This window comes from Diabrotica undecimpunctata, chromosome 10 (genome assembly GCF_040954645.1).
Source record: "Diabrotica undecimpunctata isolate CICGRU chromosome 10, icDiaUnde3, whole genome shotgun sequence".
NCBI lineage: Eukaryota > Metazoa > Arthropoda > Insecta > Coleoptera > Chrysomelidae > Diabrotica > Diabrotica undecimpunctata.
Genome location: NC_092812.1, coordinates 65,123,377 through 65,148,582, shown reverse-complemented (window position 1 = coordinate 65,148,582; position 25,206 = coordinate 65,123,377). Strand labels below are relative to the sequence as shown.

The 25,206-nt window shown below is 31.8% G+C and overlaps 1 protein-coding gene across 2 annotated transcripts in view; it reads right to left on the bottom strand.

The window, feature by feature from the left end:
• Positions 1 to 4,046: 4,046 nt before the first annotated feature.
• Positions 4,047 to 25,206, bottom strand: part of LOC140452235 (cytokine receptor-like) — a 153,186-nt gene continuing 132,026 nt past the window's right edge. For both annotated transcript variants that reach the window (XM_072546372.1, XM_072546373.1), the window contains 3 exons: positions 23,496 to 24,625; positions 16,466 to 16,794; positions 4,047 to 13,020 (listed from right to left, as the gene is read on the bottom strand). In XM_072546372.1, the coding sequence (XP_072402473.1) occupies positions 12,494 to 13,020; positions 16,466 to 16,794; positions 23,496 to 24,625 (1,986 nt within the window). In that variant the 3' untranslated portion in view covers positions 4,047 to 12,493. The remainder of the gene's footprint in view (positions 13,021 to 16,465; positions 16,795 to 23,495; positions 24,626 to 25,206) is intronic.

The window sequence follows — 25,206 nt, the reverse complement described above, 5'->3', positions numbered from 1 at the left end:
GATGAAAATGGTACTAATAATAGCATTGAAGAAAATATAGATTTTATACACTATTTAATATTAAAATTTTTATCTATAGGTCATATAGCAATATAATAAGCTCTGAGTGATCCAATTAAGATAACTAACTTTATTAATATTTATTGAGATTACAAAAAATTATTTTAATACCAATAAATTAAAGATCTTTATTTACTTCATTTGAGAATTGGTTTTAGTTATTCCGCATCATCAATGCTCCTTACTAGACCTGAATGCTAAAAATAATCAAATATTTCTTTATTCTGTATCCCAGGAAGTACCAAAGACAGAAAAGTAGTTGGAAATCAGTCAAACTATTGTGAGTTCTCCTTAAAACTATGCAGATACTAACTGATAATGTAAGCAATGGATCTTGAAAATGTTTGCTGTATAGGGTATTTACTTATCAGCCTAGTAAATAAACCATAGATACTTTACATTGCTTGCCCAATTACATTGAAAAGAAATTGGTGGTCAGAGGAATAGCTCTAAGATTTTTATTGACTTTTATTACAGCTGTCTAATATTGTTTGTACAGATTAGTCTATCATGAGTACTTCTGTTGTGGTTTCTAGAAGCTGAAGACTATGCAGTATTTAATTTACAGGTTTTTCTTATTTAACCAAATATACTCTAAAGGCACCAAATCCACGTAGTATTTAAGTTTTAACTGATTATATCAGCACTAGACCATTTTCAAAATGCTCTGAAACAACAACATACTTTTAATTTTGTTTACAAAGATAGAAAGAAGTTGTTATACAACTTAAATAATTAAATTTTAGGTATATGTTAATTCTATAAATGATAAAAATGCTCTACACTTAATGTAACAACTAAATATTCTGATATTTTTAAAAATGACCGTTAACTCTTTAAGGAACAAAAGTATTCATGCAAAAAATGCCATAAATAGTGGAGCAAGAATATTTTTATTCGCAAATTGTTAAAAAACACACACACAAAGGCGTTAATTATCTACTATTGATACACAATCTCATGTTTTTTTCTAAATGTTCAATAAAATCATCATTTATGGACAGCTGAAACAAAGTATATGGGGTCAGATTATCAACCTCTTGAATAAAATCTGATGTATATAACATTTTCCTAGATAAAAATTAATTTAATAAAATATCATATGCGGAGCGGTGATACGAATATTGTCCCCAGAGAAAACATTGTGTATTTTCAATTTCCATGCAAATATTATCAATTAGGTTAATTATTACTTACCTAGCAACCTCAAGACAAGTCTTGAATAGAATTGTTTTATAATTACTTTAGTTTTTAGTAATTTATTAACACAAAACCAACGAATATAGACGCATATCAACAAATGTAGACGCATATATGCATCTATACTGCTTGACAAAACTGTTGAAACTTCACTACACGATGTAACAGCCATCTACTCTCCAGTAGATGGCTGTTACAGTGCTCGAAAAACTGTACCACTGCAATGTAAGCGATAACGAATTAAAAAGATGGTATATTTATAAGACCACCGCCGTTTAACAGCACCGAAAAAGGTGATACATCGCATATACCAAGACGGCTCAAAGAGTTAAAATTTTAGCATTTTTTACAGCCTAAATATTAACGAATGCAACCATGAATTTTTCATGAATAAGGTGCTTCCGAACTGTCAGATATAATAATTAACAGTTACTTCTATTCGTCATGTACTCAAAATATACATACGAGTACAAATTAAAAAAACGTCCAAATCCATAAACAAGAACCGGAGCTACAGTTGACAGCTTCTTCCCCCTAAATCGCTCCCCCGAGTGTCAAAACAAGATACATCACAACATAAGGAACAAAATGAAGCGGTTACATATTGGATATAACAGATTCGTAGTTCAGTTTGACTTATGATAGAAGTTGTTGTAAATGCACCGCACATTATTCTACGAGCGTTATTTTGAATGTTGTCTAAAACTTTTGGAGTTGTTGAAGCAGACGAGTAAAGCATGGCATCGATAATCGACCTTGGAACGGATCAGATTTTTATATAATGTGAGTAAACAAGGAAGACAAAGATGCTTTTTATGGGCAGCTCCAAGATCTACTGGACACCACAATAGCCGGTAGTAAAACAATAAGTCTCGGCGACCTAAAGTAGGCAACATAACTGTAACTGGAGTTACACAAAGATTTAACGAATTGGTCGTCATCGTCATCTGATTTGATGATATTTTGAGGTTATGTATGTATTTGCCTGTTTGGTCCGTCGATATAACATACTATTATATGTATTTGGTAATTTTATTTGCAACAATAATATTTAAAAATGTGAAATTACGAAATCATCCTATCAAAGATTACATAAAATAGATTTGTCGAATAAGAAAATGAATTACATAGTTTGTCCGTTATCTGAGCAACTAATTTTAAAAGTTATGAAAAGTTCGGAACACATCTCCAGGACCACCACCAGGTGAGTATTGAACTAATAACTCTTGAATTTTGTAGCATACAAGAATATGAGACATGGAAAGATATGCAGAAAATTGAGACAAGCTATGCAAATTCCTAGAGCAATTCATACAAACGAACGTAAGACATTATACTATGATTGTAACAGAATTAACATGGATGTTAGGTCCAATACTTTATTAGTTGCAATAATTAAAACTTATACTTATCTATCTTTAGGATATAAGCCAAACTATAAAATTAGAACTGAGAAATCCGGTGAAATGAAAGGAGTGTGTCCGTCCAGGCTTATTTGCAAACTGAGAGATCAAGGACAGTTGTGCATCAGTTCTTGGAAAACACATGCTGGTCATAAAGAAGAATTAAGAACCATGCATCTGTCAAGCAGAATTAAGAACTGCAAAAAAATGTTATAGAGAAGTTAACCTCTGGGGTATCGACCAGTAGAATTTTAGAAGATTCAAGAAAATTGGAAATACCAAAACTAGAAAAACTTGCCCCATTAACAAGTAAAGATCTCACAAATTTGCCCAGGAAGTATAATATACACAAGAAATGAGTTCAAAATAATATGGTAGCAACGACCTTAAAGGTTCAGGAATGGAATGTTAACAAGAATGATACTTTCTTATTCAAGGGGTAAGCTAGAACAGACAAATGTTCTCCAGGAGAAAACCAAACGAATTCTTCAAATAGAAAATTTAATAAGAATTTCTTAAAATTAGACAACGAAACTTTTACCAAATTTATGAGAGACGTTAACGGAATAATGCCTAAGCGAAGGAAGAATTTCAGGAAAAGGCGAAGAATGTTACAAAGATGTTGCACATTCCTGAAAAGCGAATGCTTCGTTGACAGTTCAGGATTTGGGGAAAAGGTATCCTCGTTGATTTGGCACAGAATATAAAAGTTTGGACATATTCTGCGAGAGCTTCTTCCGATTGTGTGCTTTTATATCTCAGGTAGCATTTTAGTTTTAATTCAGAGAGTTCTTTTATCTCTTGACAAAACCACGGTTTGGTGCGGTTTATCGCCCTCGTGTTAATTTTCCGCTTTCCAATTGCTTCTTCTGCTGCTTGGTTGATGGATTTCCTGATTTTTTGCCAAGTAGCTTCTACTCCCCATTCTGGATGTAACTCGATCGCTTTTCGTTTGCTGGTAATCCTGTTCTCATAACGGAGTTTTGTACTCTTTGTTGCTAGCGACTCTATATTTTGTTGTTCGATGAGCATTGGGGGTTTTCTGTTTCGTTGCGGACGTTCTAGTATCATCTTGCATAAAACAAGGTTGTGATCGGTCCCCAGGTTAGCAGATGTTAGGGCTCTGACATCAAGTACTTGTGACGGTGTTATCACTCGATTTGTAATTATAAAATTTATCATTGATCGCTGGCCTCGATTATTGTTAAAAGTGTATTTATGTTGATGCTTATGAGAAAAGTATGTGTTGTTGATTCTCATTTCATTTCTAGCGAAAAAGTCTATTAGTGCTTCGCCGTTTTCATTAATTATTTCTTCGTTGTACTTTTGTTTTATATCTGGTATAACGACATTTCCGATCCGTGCATTAAAATAAAAAACAATTTGTAATATATAGAATATATTTAATGAAGAAATAAAAGGAACATGAACATGAAAATTTACCCAAGAATGGATGAATATATACACTTAAGCTGCAATTATAACTAAACATAGATCCTGCAATGTTTAAACAAATACTTATCACCCAGATAATTAGAAAATGTGAAATAGTCAAATTTAACCAAAATGTAGAAATGTTGTTTCCAGTCTTTCCATTCTGTTAACTGTACAGAAGTTACCAAATTTGATGGTATTAAAAATTGTGAGAACTTTACTTGGTTTAACCATGATATAACTATTCCAAATTTTCTTAAAAATCTGAAAATTTTGTACAATAAAACTATTGAATATAAACTTTAAAAAAATCATTGTGATCCAGTTTAAGGAGCAGAAATGCTGTTGTCGACTTCGTATAAAAAATAAAATTAGTTTTATTTAGAAAATAACTTCTTAATCATATATTATAACTACTATTACCTAACAACAACTTAAGTATGCTGCCAAAATTACGATTACATTGTGTAGAAAACGTGATTGATCCAATGTAAAAAACTAAACATTTTATATTCAAAAACGTCTCCATTTTAATTTGGGTTCCTTGGATAAAAGCTAGGACAATAAATGCCCAGAAGCAAGTCCTATTTAAATATTAGCTTTTATTTTAAATATTAATTTAATTTAATATTTGAACAGACACTACGGACATTAATATTTTTCTCAAACATTATTTTATATCGAATATAATAATTTATATATTCAAAAAAGTTCAAAAATTGAAGAATTTAACAATTGACATAACAATAATATTGAATTTTACTCCCATTTGAAAGGTGGTGACTTCTTAAGGCGATTGGTTATTGTATCAGTTTCGACAGCAAATAATGCAAGCCAGTAAGACCTGTTTTTCTGTATCTTGAAAATAGTGTGTTAGTACACTACATTACTACATTATTTTCAATGTACTTTTCACAAAATAGATTAGTTCACAAAGTAGATTAATAAAACTATTTTCGTTCTTAAAGGTAAATCTTTAAATAAACATTTTATTGACATTTATACCCTCTTTGTTGCTAATATGATTTTTATATATACATACAATCGCATTTGTAAAACTTAATCATTCCTTGCTTGTGCAGATACGAATCATATAAAGAAATATTTATAAACAACCCATAAAACAGACGTAATAATGATATATTACAAAAATAAGTTTAGTCTAAAATAGAGACGTCTTGAAACTGGTTTTACTTACACATCATAGACTACTGCAGCTGATACATTAAAATATTTCACTATACTATATAATATCAATAAATTTGCGTATAATTTTCAAGGTACTTAATGTTCTGGATTTTCAACAGACTTATCTAATAAAATGGGCCTAAAATCTTTTTTTGATATAAAACCTTAAAGACCTACGTATACAGAACAATAAGTTCAGATCATAAATTAGTCGAATTGTACACCAAAATCTTTACACAAAAAATATGTAAATTTTATATAAAATTAAACTATTATCTAAACAGTCATTTACACAAAAAAGTGATAAAAGGACATAAACCTAGTCGTTTTGTATACTGCTGATAATGAAACAAATATATTTCCCGTAAAACTATTCAGTATCAGCAAGAGCTAAATGAGGCTAAAGAATTCCTCAACATAACGTAGAATTATTCGTCTCTGGATTTACAGCTTCATTTAAAGAGTTTTACTCAACGTTTCGTTATACTTATAGTTAGCATATTCAGGAGTGTTTTGGAAATTGTAGACTATTAACGAGTTTTCAACATACAAGGTGGTTAGATTTATATTAACTGAAGCCTGTCTCTGGTTGGTGTAAAATGAAGTGTTGAGGGTTTAAGAGACTAAAGTATCCTTTGATTTGTTTTTGAGGGCTACGGTTTCACAGCTTCTTTCCAAAAAAAATTAATGCTTTAATAGAGAGCATAAAAAAGAGCATTTGAGAGCATAAAAATCTACTAGATTTAATAGGTATAAACCACACTTTTCATTGAAAATACGTTATATTTGACATTTCGTTTTCCATCTCAATATAATTGCCAGTGTAAGTTGGTAGTAAAAAGACACGTTGAGTTAATTCCATACATTTTATTAACTGTCAACATCAAACTTATTGTCCCCTGTCATAGAGATTGTAGAAATGGTTATATAATAGAAATGTATCTCCGAATACACTATAAGTAAATGTAAAAACGCCGAGAGAAATGGGTACTCCAGTGTTGTAACTGGAAATAGGATGTATGATAAATATATACAGAAACGGAAAAATTTAGACACAAACAAAGATAATAGTATATTTGCACTTAATAGACAGAGATCAAAATCATATTTCCTACTAGCCTCCCGATTGAAACTCAAATGTTTCCGATCGAATTTATCACTGTTTAAAATAACATCCTGCGTTGCCAGGTATACGATAATTATCGTTTTATATCATAATGGTAAAATATACGATAATTTCAGTTGATACTATGATCATCCTATTTGTATCTCGAGTATCTGGTATAAGATATACAAACGTTGGAATGAAAACATCCATTTCTCGGACGCTAAACTTTAACATCTTAACGTAAACTAAGCAAAATAACATTAAAATTAGTAAATGAATTGGACTGGGAACTTTTTACCTAGTTTTGGAATGGGTTTTACCAAAATTTGTGGAATTAAATAATTTTTTTAAACGATAAAGTAGTTATCACAAATTTGCACAGCGAAATGATCTAAATGTATAAAGATCTATTGTTTACTTACGTGTATCCACAATATGTAAGACAAACTAGTGTTGAAACAATTGATCCTCAAGGTATTACAACATTAACAAGTATATAGGAATTAGGGTGACGCAAAATATTAATGATTTAGATCGGGGCTGTCCAACGCTATACCCGCGGATGGATACTCTGCATTTAGAAAATATGAACGCATGAATCCGGAATATCTGTAAATCTGTTATAAAAAAAATAAAGACAGTAGGCACAACAATACCACTAGTTAAAGAATTTTTACTTTAACTGGCAACGCTGTTTATTTATGAAATCGTCCCTCCACTAATGTGAAAATTGCAACGAATTTGCAATCCTCAAGACCTATGTAAAAAATGATGTAAAATATCGATGACGAATGGAGGAAACTTTAACAATACCAGGATATTCCATTAGAATTCGAAAACCTGGATGAATTCTATTTTAAAATGGGTCGAATAAAACATTTTGACGTAATCCTCTATTTGATAATTTGAGTGACTTTTGCATTATCTGGACTTTACCTCAATCAGATACAAGTTGTGAAAGACAATTTTCAAAAGTTAATTTAATAAAGACGAAGTGCAAGAACCCCTTGTTTTTGTGTAAATTTCACACCTTCAGAAATATTGGTTACAACTATTAATACAACCAATTTATATAATTGCGAAGCTGATGATGAACTGCAAAATGTTCAGTCATTAACTAAATAGTGAATTTTTTTTGTGGTAATTTGTTCGTTTGTATTATTTTTTCTAATTTGTTAATTTCTTGTTCAATAGAATATATCGTACCATAAAATACGATAATTTGAACGACATGCGAAATTTTTTACTTCGATGACCTGGCAACGCTGTGCTTACAAAAACAACTACGAAATGAATTGGTTTGGTGGCCCGGCCTAATATCGATATATCGTTTTAATTGTATTTCTCTCATTCCTACCGTAATACGCGTATACCTAACTTAAATTATTTTCGATACTGTATAAATCATAAATTACTTTAAGAAGCAACAGAAATTTCATGGAAGCGAAGATGCTTAATTATTACAATCAAAACAAAAGAAACAAGAAAATAATCAAAGAAAACGTTAAAAAAAAACTTTTAACACTGTTTAAACATGTTTTCCGACGCTCTTTAATGCCTTCAACGGTTTTTAACATACAGCCAAAAAGGTTCCGTAAATTATATTGCGCAACTAAGGAAAACAGATACGAGTAATTTTAGAGAGCAAACCAATCGGTACGTGAAACCTACAAACGTCTACACTTAAACAAATACAAAAGACAGTATTACAAAACAGACGACCGTAAGATTGAGCAGACCTATTACAAGGTAGTGTAAAAAAGGCAGTGTACAAAAGCTACATTCATGAAACAAAATTCTTGTTTTGGTTTATGTTCTCTAAAACTGAACAGCCTGTATATCCAATTTCCAAAATATTTCAGTCGGTTAATGTTCTACCAGTAGTGACAAAACACCCATTAAATATTTGTACACAGAGCGCAAGTGGTAACACTGTTTTTGTTTTATTGGTCAATGGGAGATGATTGGTCAATTGACCAAGAAAAACAAAAAGTTAATATACGCCACATTAGTCACTATTATATTAAACAACTTATTTTTAAAAAATATATCTAAACCAATTTCTTGTATTTATTTGTAATATTTTATTGCAATAAAGCATTAAAAATATAGTGAGGACAGTAAAAGTGCCTGCGAATTATAGATTAGTTTTTAATTGTAGTATACGAATCAACGCTTCAAAAAAAATATGAGACTAAAAGGAAAGATGAAGAAATCTGACATAACCTAATCTTTTTTATATATTTAATACTAGACCAGAGAAATTAACAAATAAAAAGCCTTTTTCGTGACATTTGTTGATAAAGGTATCTAACAACTGCTTTTGATAATAATATCTACTAAACAAAATATGCAAAAGATTAAGCGTCGTTTTTGCTTTTACTTTTACATTTATTTTTGTTAATGTTTTGCTTATTTATTGCAAGAATAGCGTCAAAAGTCGATTTTTTGAAAATTATTATTAACTTTTCTAAAAATGCACAAAAAAAATTTAATTTTGCGTGATTATAGGCACATGTATCATATATTAGCCTCATAAAAATGACGTTGCAGGGTTCAAAAGCCGCAGTTAGAGTAGATGAAGAACTGTCTCCCCTGCTTGATATCAACATGTGGGTGAGACAGGGAGACGCACTTTCAACCATGCTGTTCAACCTAGTTCTTGAAGCAGTCATCAGAAAAAAGAATGTAACCGGCCATATAAACACCAAAACAGTACAAATTACTGCATATGCAGACAATGTCGCCATTATTAGTACAAGCAAGACACGACTAATGGAAACGTTCAAGGAAATTGATCCTGAAGCACAATGCACAAAGCACAAAGTACATCATCATCAAAAGAACACCTGAGAATGAAAATAATATAGTAATAGACAACTATACTATTTAACGTGTGGATGCCTTCACATATCTGGGCACAGAAATCAATCAGAAGAATTCCGTAAGTAGCGAAATTAATGCACGTATTTCCAGTGGGAATCATACTATGCTAATAAAAAATTAATGACATCGAAATTATTAGACAAAAGAACCAAAGTGACTATCTACAGAACTTTGATTAGACCTGTAGTAACTTAAGGTTGTGAAACCTGGGTAATAACGAAAAAAGAGGAAGCCCAACTCAGGACATTCGAGAGAAAGATACTGAGAAAAGTATATGGTCCGGTGCAAGAGGAAGACAGTACATGGAGAATCAGGAGAAACGACGAGGTTAATGAACTGAATGAAGGGTAAGGATTAACCGAATATATTAAGATAGAAAAAACAAGCAAGGCGACTACCAAAAGGGCATTATATAGAATCTTCGTTATTGATGAATGTATTGTTACATACGAACTTAATATTTACTAACATTCTTCACTTCTGTCAGCACTCCCCCGAGCGTAATACCTTTTTTCTGTAGGTATCTAAAGTACCCGCTGGACATACGAAAATATTTTAATATAAATAATTTAAAAATATGGTTTTCAAATAATTCACAGCACTTCGATAAATAAATGTGTAAATTAACTTGCAATTAAGAACGTAGTAAATGCGATAAGTGGCTGTTTAAGGAGCACAAGGATTATTGCTTTATTTACTTTTATTGTCTAGAAGCAAATATGATGTTTTTATTATATAAAGCTCTCACTAGAATTAACATTGTATTGACGTAAAATATCGCAAATAAGTCGAATTTTAAATAAAGACTATAATTAATTGAAATTGACATGGAATGGATATAAACTGGACGATGATTGTTATGTTGACGTCACGGCTAATGTGGCGTATTGAAAACTTTGCGACTGAATGGAAGTTTTGTGTGTACTGTTTTTAATTTATACAAAAGGGTTTCCGGTTACAATAAGATCTACTGGAAATAACAAAGCAGCTAAAACTAATCTGGCAAGTTCTCTTTTCACTGATCAGGTCCACGTGCCCCATCAATTCTATCAGTCAGTTAAGGCACTTCAATACACCACAATCACGTACACTATTACTGTTAGAGTAAAAGCGCGATAAAAAATATATCTATCCACATTACTACTTAAAACTGTATTTACAAACACTTTGCACCTCAGATACATTTTCATGGATATAAACTCAATCAGAATCCAAAGAAGAGCGGTTGTGAATGTTCTTATTTTTAAAATTATGAAACCAACGACAGAAATGTTAATTCCAATTTTCAAATTGACAATAAAGAATGCTACTTATTAATATACAACGGTTTCTCGATTTATGTAGCTAATTGACAAGACAATTGATGTCTGTGTATATCGAAGTGATGCAAGAATTAGTGGTGAAGAACTCTAGTATTGACAATCGTTTGTTATCGATATTTTTTGACGATCGATAGTTTTCGATATTACACGATTTTTTTATTTCGTTCACTTTGTGTAATGCAGGTAATTTTTCTTTAAAAAGGCAAATAATCTTTGTAACTAAAGAAAAACGAGGAAACAGAAGGACAAACTCAATTTCATTACCAAAATAGGAAGATTTAGTTTGAGGTTCGTTAGAGTTAAGTTAGGTGATAAATATAAGTAAAAAGGTAATGTGAAAATGTGTTTGTTTGGTTTGTATTTGATCACGGAAAAATTTGTTACTACAACAAAGAAACAGAAGGACATTGAAAAAAACTACATCGAATCGTGATAATTTAACCGTATTTCTAAGTAATTATTTGTTTTTTTTTTAAGATTCTGCAAATGAAAAACTAAGTTCTGAAAACAGTGGAAACTCAGATGCACATAACCCATTGTTTAAAAGAAATTACAACAGAAGAGGGAAAAAAATTTTGCACAGAACTTCAAGAGTCAGTTCAGAAGAGGTTATTTATTTACAAAAAGAGATCAATTACTAGAATTGCAACTATAATAAACTCTGGGAAGCAAATGATAATAAAAAAGAATAAAAGGAAACTGAAAAAAAAAATAGTCCACATAGAGATGCCGAGACTAAATCTTTGCATAAGAAGTCTTTATTTTCATTTATTGGACCAAAAAAATAAAGAAGAAGTTAAATCTAACCTAGCTAACGCTATAATAATTATTAAAAGGCAATATCTGGAAAGACCTAACTCAAATGAAGACACTGATACGCTTCTGTTTTGGAAAGTAAGTAAAACAATAAAAAAATATATTATGTTTATTTGTTTATTTTAGGTAACTGAAGAGGAACTGCCAAAAATATTTTTGTATACCTGACACATCTTTAGAATCTGAAAGGACTTTCAGTAAGGCTGGCGCTATTATATCTGACAGACGATCCCAAATTAAAGCAAAAAATGTAGAAATGATATTTCTTAATAAAAATGCTCATCCTTTGCAATAAAAAGCAATGGCTGCAGCTATTTAAACAAAAAAATTAATTCTAAAGTTTTGTACATTTGTTTAAATGATTAAAATTTTCCCAAAATAAACATCTTATATTTATCCCATTATTTTACATATTTTCTTATTCAACTCATACTGTCCTACTATCGAAAACTATCGATAATTATCCGAAGTGACGTGTCAGACCATCGGTAATTAACGGAAGTCATGGCTATCGATAGTTCTCCATCTCTAGCAAGAATAAAAAGAAATGCGTGCGTCTTTTGTGACATAAAGCTCGAAAATTGTAAGGACGGAACGTGACTATAAAATAATAGTGTAATATTTACACATATATAAAGATACGTTTATACGATAAATAAAAATAAAAAGATTCACAACGAGAATTTATTTTAATTTTACCGTTGGATTCTGTTATAAGTTTTCACATGTAGAGGGGGTACATGAGACAAACTCCTTGATTCTAAAAGCAAAAAACTTTAAACAAGGCTGTGGATTAAATTTACAATTTCATCTACAATTATATTTTCCTTGGCCTTTTATACCAAATTTTGAGCTTTTAAGGAGGTAGTATGATATAAATTCCACATGTTTAAATAAAAAAGATCATACTAAATCAATTCAATACGAAAATCAATTCATTCTTAAAATATATATTGCGTTAATTTAAAAATGGCTTTGAGGAACACTTTTTAACAATTATGTTGAATTACTTTCACATTAAATTAGGTTATAAGATTTAAAGTATAAATAAAAGTCTCAAGACAAGAATGCGTGAACTATTCTTCTTTTAGTGTCTTTTCAAAATGTCTATGGGGGACATATCCTTTGGCTTCTCTGACAGTTATGGGAGGAAGAGCATCACCCACACTCACGTAGCCTGGCTTAGGAAGCGAGGAGGGTTCTAACAGTGGCTCTTGCCATACTGTAGTGGGTTTTAGCGCTACCTGTGGATCAGCCACCATGAACTCTTTTTGGGCTTCTGGAGCAGGCAGCGACGTCAAATCCCCAGCCACTACATATCCCGTATTTTTGTTAGCGGGTTCCATAGGAGTGAATGGCACATATCCCGGGTTTGTTGTTTTGAAGATATCGGTTACCACATACGGTGGAGGGCCTTCAGGTAATGGCTCATTTGCACCATAGGAAAGAACCGGTTGCTCTACATCACTTACTGTAACGTAGGGAGTATCTGGGTTGGGTTTAGGAGTTATATCTACTCCAATAAGACAATAACTTCCAGCCGGAGCTGGTGGAGGCTTTGTTCCTCTATTTACTGGTGGCGTTGGATCATACATCACGTATCCTATGAAACAAATACAAATTACATTACATAAATCATATGTTTTTTTCATAGCAAACTTTTTGTCACTTAGGTTAACAATTTTCGTTAACGTTTTAAAAGAATGTAGTATAAAATAGCTACCACTACTACTTAAGATAGCAAAGAGGAAAGCAAAGTAGCTACTGTTAATGCAAACGTCACCTATGCAAAGTTTTCAGGCGAGCCCTCTCGATTTGGCTTAAATTTTACAGGCGTATTATATACTATAAAATATGACGATTTACCAAATTTCAGCCTTCTAGATCCAAAACAGTGGTCTATATGAATAATTCAATTTTTTTTAAGTAAAAAAATGTTTCCCGAATTTTATCACTTTTTCTTACATAGCTGGCTCTTGATGCTCAAAAAATATCAAAAAATACATTTTCGATGTAATTTTTTCGCTCAATACGTTTCCGGTATTAAAATTAGCCTAAGTATCAAGGAAAATTCGGAAATTTTGAAAAACCCTATAAAAAAAATCATCTCAAAAACGTATCTTTTTTTTTTCTTTCAAAATTTAAGAAAATTTAAGGTAAAAGTAAGCACAGCTCTTATATCAGAGGATGAAATTGTATTACTTTTACTTGAATGGTCAAATTCCCAATTTTTCCGAAATCTTTTTGGCAGTTTTCTGTAATTTCTCATTATTTTTTGAACACAGATTTGGATTCCGCACAAATTTTTATACAAAAGAGTGTATTTTATTATGAGTTTTCAGCAATAAATAAGATTTCTTGAGTAATTGAAAAAAATCATTGTATTCCAATGGTCACAATTGTAATTTATTAGTTGTAAATTATTACACCTGCAAAATAATATAAAATAAATTACTAAAACTTTATATTTATTTAACCTTTTCTCCTTTTACTTAACTATTTAACCTTTTAATTTACACGCAACGATGATGTGTCTTACAAAAAAGCCAAAAATCCTAAAAAAGAGTTATTATTTTCCTAAATTTCAATTTATTATTGTCAGAAATTGGTAAATAATATATGTCTCACTAATTAATGATTCCTTTGAAAAAGGTAAATTTTTAGAGTGCCTAAAGACAGCCATTATTATCCCTCTTCATAAGGGTGGTGAAAAATCGAATGTCTGCAACTATAGACCTATTGCCTTACTACCGGTCCTATCCAAAATTATTGAGAGACTTATAAAAGTCCGACACGTCTTTTCTCGTTGAAAACAACATTTTATCACAAAGTCAGTTCTGCTTTTTATCTAATAAATGTACTAGTGATGCTATGTTTTCTGTACTACATGAGGTCTATCAAGCACTAAACAATAATCTTCATACTGCCACTGTTTTTTGTGACTATGCCAAAGCTTTTGATTGTGTAAATCACGACATTGTGATAAAAAAAACTAAATTCCTACGGAATTCGAGGTATGTCCTTGAATTGATTCCAATCTTAGTTGAGGAATAAGAAACTAGTTAGAGCAAATGATACTGACTCAACTCACAATAGCATTTTATGTGGAGTACCACAAGGTTCAGTATGGGGTCCTCTACTTTTCCTTATCTTTATTAATGACATCACTGACTTAAAAATCGATGGAAATATTTTTCTTTTTGCTGTTGATAACAGTATCACCTGGAGGAATTCTAATATTGCAACTCTTCATTTAACTATAACTTCTGATCTACTTAAAATAAAAACCTGGACCGACTCTAATTTACTCTCTTTTAACGTGGATAAGACAGTAGCATTATCCTATGAAGGAGCTCTTCAACCCTTGCTTCTCAATAACAGCCAGATCAGTATCGTTGATTCTGTAAAATTGCTTGGTATTTTTATAGACAACAACCTTATGGTCCCTTCATATCGATTTGTTGAATAAGAAACTAGCCTCAGCCTGCTATGCAATAAGATCTGTTTCGAAAGAAATCAATTTAGTATCTTCCAAAATAACATATTTTTCTTTGTTCGAGTCTCATCTTCGATATGGCCTTCCTTTTTGGCTTGTTTGCAACAAACAGTGCGAAAAAAATGGACAAAAAATGTGTTATGAAAAGACCCATTAATTGCTAAAAAAATCATATTAAAATACATTATTTTATGTAAAATTTTATGGTGAATCCAAATAATGAGAAATTGCAGAAAAATGTCGGAAAAATTGGTAATTTAGCCATCCAAGTGAATCTAATTACATTTCATCCTCTGATATAAGAGCTGTACTTATGTTTACCTTAAAGTATATACTTTTTAACAACCCAAGTTTCCTGAATTTTGAAAAAAAAAACAAAAACATATGTTTTTGCGATGATTTTTTTAAGAAAAAGAGGGTTTTTCGAAAGATCCAAATTTTTCTTGTTAGGCTAATTTTAACACCGGAATTGTGTTCAGCGGAAAATTTTACATCGAAAATATAATATTTTTGGTGATTTTTTCGAGCATCTAATCTAGAGCCCATTATGCAAGAAAAAGTGATAATGTACAGGAAAAAACTGTTTACTTGGAAAAAATTGAATTATCCATATAGACCGCTATTTTGGAACTAAAAGGCTGAAATTTGGTAAATCATCATATTTTATAGTAACGAATACGCCTGTAAAATTTAATCCAAAACGAGAAGAGTCGCCTGACCAACTTTGTATAGTTGAAGTGGAATTACCCTAAATGAAGAACATCAGAGGAGAGACAGAGGTTGTGGGACCCCAAGTGAGAATGTAATACCGGGGATAACGAGAGATGAGATTGTGAGGCTTAAAATAGAATGAAGAATGGTAAGGCAATAGGACCTGATGAAATAGCTGTGGAGGTTTGAAAGGCTCTAGGAGAGGAACGGGTTCAGGAACAGGAATGGTTGGGGACACCGAATTACTTGAAAAACTAAGAAGAGTAAAAGAATTTTAATACCTTGTGTCCTACATAACGGAAAACGGGACACTAGATCGAGAAATTGCCCACAGGATACGGGCTGATCGGTTAAACTGGAAGCGAATGAGCGGAGTCTTCACTACGAAGAGAAGATGGAGGTAGCTGAAATGAAAATGTTACAGTGGATGTGGGTAAGGCTAGAAGGGCCAAGTAGTAAGGAACAGTGACCCTTGAAAAGGGAAAAGCTGAGGATAAAGAAATAGTATAAATCACTTAAGATACCAACACATGAAATAATTAAATACACAATATACATTTAAATATATTAAAAGAAATTAATTGAGTGCGTGGTGTTAGTGGCAAATAATGTAATTCGAGATCCTCTATGAAAGTATGGAAAAGGCCAATAAAGGATATGTGAGGGAAAGGTAATACTACGAGAAATTTCAAAAAGAGCAATAAACATGGACAGTACCAGCCAATATAACTAATATAGCAGAAAGTTGTTAACTATCTTTTAAATCAGTTAAAACTGTAAAACAAACATCTAATATAATTAGTATGCATAAAGGCAGAGAAAATAATAAAAAATACTTTACCTTTCGATGACACATTTCTCAGCCTTAATGAATTTTCTTTATTATCATCGGATACATTTCTAGGTTGATCAGTGCCAGAATCCACAGACAAATGTGTAGTAGATTCAACTGAAGAGCTAATACTTTCTTGACCCGAACTGCATCCGCTGGAATCAACAGCTTGGCACTTTTCATTCATTCGTTCCAGGAGAAGTTCTTCATCTGGATCGTGAGTGAAATTTCTTTCTATAATATCCATATTTTTCTCGTTGTGATGTTCTACAGCTGGTGCCAGACCAGGAGGTAGTTTAATTTCAACGTGTCTTGCGATATTCCAACACATGTAGAGCCTACAAAACTCATATATTAGTAAAATAATTCATTTAATATACTTCATTGGAATTAATCACAATTTGAATAGAAAATACGTTTTGGCGTTTCGATTTCCACTTTAGAAAACGACTGCATAATACAAATTAAAAAAATTAATTTGTTTTCTTAATTGGTAATACAAAATTCACTTATAATTTTTTATCTGCATCATCATAATGACAATTATGCATGCATAGATTATACATTTTAAAGTGTAAAAAAAAGTATAAAATGAGACTGTCAATGTTTTGAGGTACGTCCCTGAGACGACTTTTTTATAGGAAAATTCATTTGATTACATGTAATCAACTTTAACTTGAGAATAACTGTCAAAAAATGTTGTGGTTAACTCCTATGAAATATAGTAATAGAAATATAAACATAAAAATGTCATAATAAAATAGTTTCAAAACTATAGTAAAAATATATGGTGTTAAACTTTTTTTAAGATCCCAAAGTCAAGCATAATAAAATATAATAAACAAAAAAGACTAGGTTGACATAATACTTTGAAAAATTGGCACTTTTCAAGTAACTAAAGTAATTAATATTAATTATACGATGCCCTACAAAAAAAAATAGTGTTAACACAAGAAAAAGTTTTAAATTAACTTATTTCTTAAAATAATAAAATAATCTTCCTTTTAGACATAAATCTGGATCTGGTAACATTTGAAATATTTGAAGAAAACTGACATCAGAAATCTGTTGTGGAGCTAAATGGACAACCACTATTTTGTTTAGTGCTACTACTGCGTCTGCTGGTGAATTCTGTGTGAACCATTAGTGAAAACAGTCCCTTGGTAAGTTTTTTTGAGACTATTTTCAGAGTTTTAATAACGAATTTTTTTTTAAATAATTAGTTATCTAGTGTGTATTTAGCCACAGTTCTTTAATCTGATATGTTTAAATAATGTTATTTTATTAAGTATTAATGTAAAAATAAGTCCAGTCCCCTGTGCTATGAAATGCCAGGTGACTGTTATTTTAACATGAATACTTAACACCTTGGCTATCGATCATTTAAACTAATAAGTTGTAATGTTGTATCAAATATTTTGTTATTAAATTTTAAACATAGATATCTTCTTTATTATGTCAAAGTCAGTGTCAAAATAGTATCAGAAAAAATATTTTTGTTAAATATTCAATTTGGAAAAAATGTGTATTGGTGACTCACACGGTACACAAATTTTGCAAAAACGTAAACTTCAAATTGAGACCGTGTGAGATGCCGGCAAACACACAGCCCTTCTACATAGATTACGTTACATGTCGATTGCTCGCGACATCAACACATGAGCTCTTGCTATTCATTTGTAGTTTAGAAATGGAATATTATGTGTATTGAAATGCTATTCCAATAGATTTTGAGTGTTCGTTGTATCGAATTGGTTTGTAAAATAACATCAAGTAGCCGCAGCGAATTTTTGGACTTTAAGTAAGTAAACAATCACACTTAACAATACGTTCATATTTTGATATCACTCTTTTTAGTTTCTAATATATCTGAAAAACAGGTGAACCAATGGCTAACATGGTATGATAAAATCCCATCGAACGAAGATAATACTTCTGATATCGAGAAATCATTTCAGGACAGCGTAAGTGAATATGAGATGTTAGACGACAATACTGAGGAGAGCAGTGAGGAGGATGAAGAAAATGAACCAAAAACGAAAGTTTAAATCTAATGAGGAAGGTGAAGAATGGGTGGACTTAAGTGGTGTAAACTTAAAACATTTAGTATATTCTGGAACGGGAGGAGTTAATAATACATTAGATTGTGATATCAGTCCAATAAAATTTTTATCTGCTATCACTGATGATGACGTGTTAGACCTTATTAATAATAATGTTGAAATGCGAAAAATTTTCGCTATCATAATTTACATGGGCCTTATAGTATATCCAAAAATATCTGATTCCTATTTGCAAATAAGTTTGTATCACAACTTATGTCGCATAATAGATTTCAGTCTGTACCACGGTCAGTTTACATAAGGAATCAAATGAAAACGGGAAAAAGTTAATACAATTTGGTACAGAGAACAAATTGAAGATACATAGCTAGCACAAGGTTTGATCACAAAGACATTCATAAGGTAGCACGGACTTCTCCCGATGGAAAAAGAAAAATCAGATAGATCATGTCCTAATTGAAAGCAAACATGATAAGGCAATAATCGATTGCAGGAGTTACAGAGGAGCAGATACCAACAGTGGCCATACACTAATAATAGCAAAACTAAAACAAGAACTACCAATAATACCAAAACCTGTTAGAGATAGATTAAATTACCAACTGAAGCGCCTTCAAGAGAAGCAGGTTGTAAACAGACTAGTGGAAGAAATAAATAAAAAACTAGAGAATCCAGTCAAACAGGATATAGATGAAGAGTACACACAGCCATGTCGGAAGCAGCGGAAAAGTGTATAGGAAGAGAGCATGTAAAAAGACGGCAAGACTGGTTCGAAGAAGAATGTATAAATGTTTTGGCAAAAAGAAACAGGGCAAAACTACAATGAGATAAAGAAAATACCCAAAATGCGATCGAAAACTATGTGGCAAGAAGAAGGGAAATGAAAATAATTTGCAGAAAAAAGAAAAGAGAACAGCAAGCAAAGTAATTGAAAACATAGAAGAAGCCTACATAAACAAAGAGGTAAAGAATTTCTACTGACAAGTTAAGAAATCCAGAGAAACTACAAAGAATAATCCACAGTATTGCAGAAACAAAGAAGGCTTACATCTAGGTTAAACAACAGAAAAATTAAACAGATGGGCGGAGTATTTCGAAGATCTATTAAATACAGACCAACAAGAGGAACTTGAGAGAAATAAGAATTGGCAAGAAGATGAAGAAGGGACGTACGAGGAATCAACTTTGAATGAAGTCAAAGAAATAATAAGAGACCTAAAAAATAACAAAAGTGCAGGTGAAAGTGGTATCCCAGCTGAGATTTTCAAGGAAGGTGGCGAAGATTGAAGGAAAGGATAGTTCACTTGACACTAATAATTTGGCAAAAGGAAGAAATGCCAAAACAATGGAATAGCGCTCTTATTTGTCCTATCTATAAAAAAGGAGACAATGCGGAGTGCGAAAACTATAGAGGTATAGCACTATTAGAAGTAGTCTATAAAATACTGATCAAATACCTACTGATCAAATAAGAATGTTAAAATTAATACAAAATATTAGCTACGAACAAAACTTAGGATTGCATATGCTATTTATCAATTTTAAACAAGCATATGACTCTTTAAATCGAACAATGCTATATGAGGCCATCAGAACATTAGAAATACCAGAAAAGCTTATAAGGCTAGTGAGAATGACGCTTAGGAACACCATGAATAGGGTAACAATGGAAGGAAGCTTTTCAAGACAGTTCACAGTGAATAGAGGTTTAAAACAAGGGGATCCGCTATCAACGAATTTATTCAACCAAAGTTTGTATCACAACTTATGTCGCATAATAGATTTCAGTCTATACTACGACACCTGCATTTCTCTGATACAAGCACTAATGATCCCAATGATCGACTAGCCAAAATTAGACCATTAGTCGATTATCTTATACACAAATACAAACACTTAAAACACCCGAAGAAGTTGTCGTAATTGACGAATGGATGGTACCTTTTAAAGGTAGATTAATTTTTAAGCCATAAATCCCTGAAAAAGCTTCCAAATATGGTGTAAAATTATTTAAAGTTTGTGATTCTCAAGATTATATCTACGAAGTTAAGATTTACGAGGGTCAAATGAAACAGAAAAACTGTGAAGAGCAAGAGTAATACAGTTGTTTATGAACTGCTTGAAGATTATATTGGATGTGGGAAGAACTTTTTATACTAACCCACAGGTAGTTTAAACGTTGTTAGAAAAAAAACTTATTTAATTGGAACACTAAGAAAAAACGTTAAAAATTGCCCAAAGTCTAGCTAGAACTAAAAAAGATGAAACACTGGGAAATTGTAAGAGACGAAAGTAAGAAAGGATACGTAGTTAAGAATTGGAATGATAGGAGGAACGTAAGGTTTTTATCAACAAAACATACATTGAAAATGTGTGAACTTCCAAAAAAAAATAGGAGAGGGGAACCTGTCATAAAGCCCGAAGCTATTTTTTACAGTAAATACAAACAAGGTATCGATATATCTGGACCAAATGGCCAGCTATTATAGTGTGTTAAAAAGAACCATCAAATGGTACCACAAAGTAGCTTTGGAGTTACTTTTGGGAAACTCGATTGTTAACGCTCATCTACTATATAAAACAATAACAAGTAAAAAGATTACATCTAGAGATTTTAGATTGCAAATTATTCAAAGTTTTGCATTTAATTTGACAGAGAAAGTTAAAAAAGTCCAAAAAATAAGCTGATTGAAGTACAAGAAAGAGACGAGAGAAACATAAAGAAGAGAAAGCGTTGTATGACATGTTACAATACGTTGTTAATTAGTCACGATAGAAAGTTTGCACAGAATAAATGGAAGCAGGTGGCAACCTTTTGTAACAGTTGCACAGGAAATCCATAATATGTGTTTGAACTGTTTTAACTTAAAACATTAACTCATTGTTCAAAATTTATTATTTTTTGTAACTTGGTATTTTGTATTTTATTTTTAAGCAATAAAGTTTTTTTACTTTATTATTAATCTGAATCCATTAAAAATCACATTTTACTTTCAATATCTAATATGTAGGCTATATTGCACTTTTTCAAAAACCATAGTACCTAACTATAATTTTATTACCTTATTTTGAAACCAATACTCGTTTTAACCTAGGCTATTTAGAGCATTTCAAATCATTTAATAACGCTGGATGCCGGCATCTCACACGATAACCTAGGTGTTAGCAGGCGCAGTAGTCACACCAAACAATATAGCGGTTGCCCGATTAGTTCACTACAAAACAAACTTCGCACCAATTGCGTTCCATTTCACGATCTAAATGTCCCACACCAAAACAAAATTTGAATCAGCGCGGTTTTCAAATTTTATGTTTGCATTTGCACATAGATATTTTGATTAAAATTTTATTTTAAAAATATAATGATGATGTCTAAAGATGCTTACCAGTTTTTTTTAGGTATTTGGATATTTTTTATTCAGTTATTAACGACAAAAAAATAGATACAAATAAAGAAATGTGTAATTCTACAAAAGGGATGTACCAGGGGACTGTGTTTTGAGGTATTTGAGGTTCATTTATTTAAACATTACATTATTAAATTACTAAATATGCTGGGACGTGCCAATAATACCTAATAATATATTGTTATTGATACAAAAAACTTCTGTAATTGCTTAATTTTATGATTGAATTTTATAAAAATGCCTTGGATCTTAACGGCCACAATCACACAACCAAAATTATATGGAATTATCTGATATTTCTTAATTTAAAAACACCAACATGCGAAGTCAAAGAATATTTGTTTTAAAGCAATTTAGTCACCAATACATAAAAATAAAATAAAATAGTAAACACTTGAAATAATAAATTGGAACCATTTGATTTAAAGTAAACATCAAAATTTTCAATATAAAACGACTAATGTTTAAGTTGTTTGTATTTATTTATGTTTTTTAGTAGTCAGTGTAACCACCCCTAGCTCTTATTCAAGCTTAAATTGTAAATGGTAGTTTATTCCATTCTTTAAGAGTACCTTGTACTAGCTATACAGTGTTTTTTGGATTTCCCGGTTAGCTCTAATTCTTCTTTTAAGGATATCCTACAATTGCTTTATAGGGTTAAGGTCGGGTGAGCAAGCAGACCACTCAATAACAGTGATATATTTTGCTGCAAAGTCATCTGTAGTCACTCTGCTGGTATGTGGAGGCGAATTATTGCACCTCTACAGAGCCTAACTACAGGTTTTAGAACCAAATTAACATATCTACGAGCTGTTAAAAGTTGGTCGGATGATAATTACAGGGATTTTTGTACTGATCATAATGCCTCCTCACAACATGACACATCCTTCTTTATATATGTGAACAGATCTAGCAATTTTTGGTTTTGCTTGTCTTCATCGCCCTTTAAGTACAGAATTCGTCGGTCATCTAATTTTTCACAAACCCTGGTTTGTTTGGCCAATTTTCAATGTTTCAGGTTTGGTTTTGAAGACACCAATTTAGGCGATTAGTCTTTAGCTGTCTGGATAACTCGGGAACCCGTAACTCTCTACTGCTGTGTAGTCCTTGGGTATGAAGATTTTTTCTTATCGTTTCAACTGAAACACTTTTACCTGTAGCCTCCAAAAATTGCCTTTGGAGCTATAGGTCAGAAATTGTTGTGTCTCTTCTAGCTACTTGGACAATGATACGATCGTGGCGAGCCATTATTACTTTTTGGCGACCTTTTCTTAGTCTATTCTTAAGTTTTGCTAATTCCTGATACTTAGCATAAATTTTTGACACAACGCCCTGTGTTTAGCCTACAATAACAAGTTTTTTTCAAAAGAAATAAATATTGGTTTAAAATTCCATATAAGTTTGGTTGTGTGTATGTTCATAATTTATCATAATAATCAACTTTGATTATAAATTTTTCCCAGAATTTGTGAAATATTATTTTTTGAAAACGATTTCCGGAGTGGAAACCAAAACGTCAAACATTAGTTAATGTAACAGTTAACAGTAAAAGTAATGTTAGTAACTTACTTTTTAAGTCCATATCCTATAAGTAGCATTCCACAAATACCAAAGAATACGTAAATGAATATATACCACGAAGATCTATAGCAGTATATTTTAACAGTATCGCTCCATGGTGCTATAACATGTTCTCCGTCAATATTATTGACAGCTCTTACGGCAACAAAGAACGTGTGGAGGCCTGCATCTCGACAGTTTTCTATGGTATAATTATTGGCATTAGTTACATTTTTCAAGCTCCCCTCTTCCATGTTGAAACCATCGCGAGTTATACTTAACTGGTAATAGTCTATATCTCCTCTCGGTGGATCCGGTTTATCCCAGCGTATAATATTCTCATCGGAGTTTCCGTTTACGTATGGTCTGGAGATCTTTGCTGGAATTCCCATTTTTGTAACAACTGTTTTATTTTCAGAATTTTCTGAACACATATTACCAGTACAAGCTCGCATGTATATCACGTATTTTGTATAACTCTCTAGGTCATTTAAAATTTCTTTATTCGTTCTGTTAATTGCATCTACCTTCTTTTCTTTATCATTGTATCGGATAATATAAGCATTAAGTGGACCATTTAATTTATCTGGGGGTGACCACGTCACGGTAATTGAAGAATTAGTGACATTGGATGTAGTTACATTTAAAGGAATGGAAGGAGCAGTTGGTGATGTTACATTTCTACACCAATCACTGCGTTGACTAACTGTATTTGTACTCTTAACGCTTACTGCCAGTAGATAAGTAGTATATGGGGTAAGATTGGTTATTCTAGCAGATTCGGTGCTTAAACTTCCTGGTCTAGTAATATTCTTTACTTCTCCTTCACACTCATTTGCCTTTGACAAAGTGCTGGTACTACTACAATAAGTAATAACAAAACCAGTAACTTCGCTTAATATATCAGAGCATTCTAACTTCCACGAAAGCTCAATAAAATCTGGACCCACTTTGTTTACCCATACATTTCTCATTTTGCCCACAGTTCTGTTAGCTAATACTGTACATTCCGCCCAACGCATACCACTACTGCTTCTATCGTTGTTAGCGGAAACTGCAAATTGAAGAATGACGTGATCGTTCGAAGTCATGTTATGTTTGAATGTAGTATTTGATAACACAACCCAATCCAAATAACCCTGTAAAATATCAAATAAAAATTATAGAAATTTTATTACCTATAATAAAAAAAAATATATTGAAGTATCAAATGTAACAGAAATTTTAAAGATATAGTAGAAGCCACAGATGGAAGAGTTTTGAGATCCGATGTAGAAATATAAAGATGGTCAGTGTACTTTTGAAAGTTGTTAAATGAAGAACCCCAGAGGAGGCAGAGTGGTAAGGCAATAGGACTTGATGGACCTGTGGGGTTTGGAAAGCTCTAGGAGAGAAAGAGGTTGATGTGTTGTGGCAAATGGTGAGTAGAATATATAAGGAAGAAAAGGTGCCCAATTCATGAGAGAGCGTGATGGTATTACTGTATAAAGGTAAAGAGGATTATAAGAACTAGAGAGGGATAAAGTAAATGTCATACACAATGAAAATTTGGGAGAGAACTGTAGAGCGAAGGTTTAGGAGAGAGACAACGATAGAAGAAGAACAATTTAGGTGTAAGCCAGGAATTTGGACAGCAGATGCCTTTTTTGCTTTGAGACAGCCGAAAGGGGAAAAGCTGAGGAAGAAAATGAAAAACGTGGATTGAAGAATTTCTCTTGTA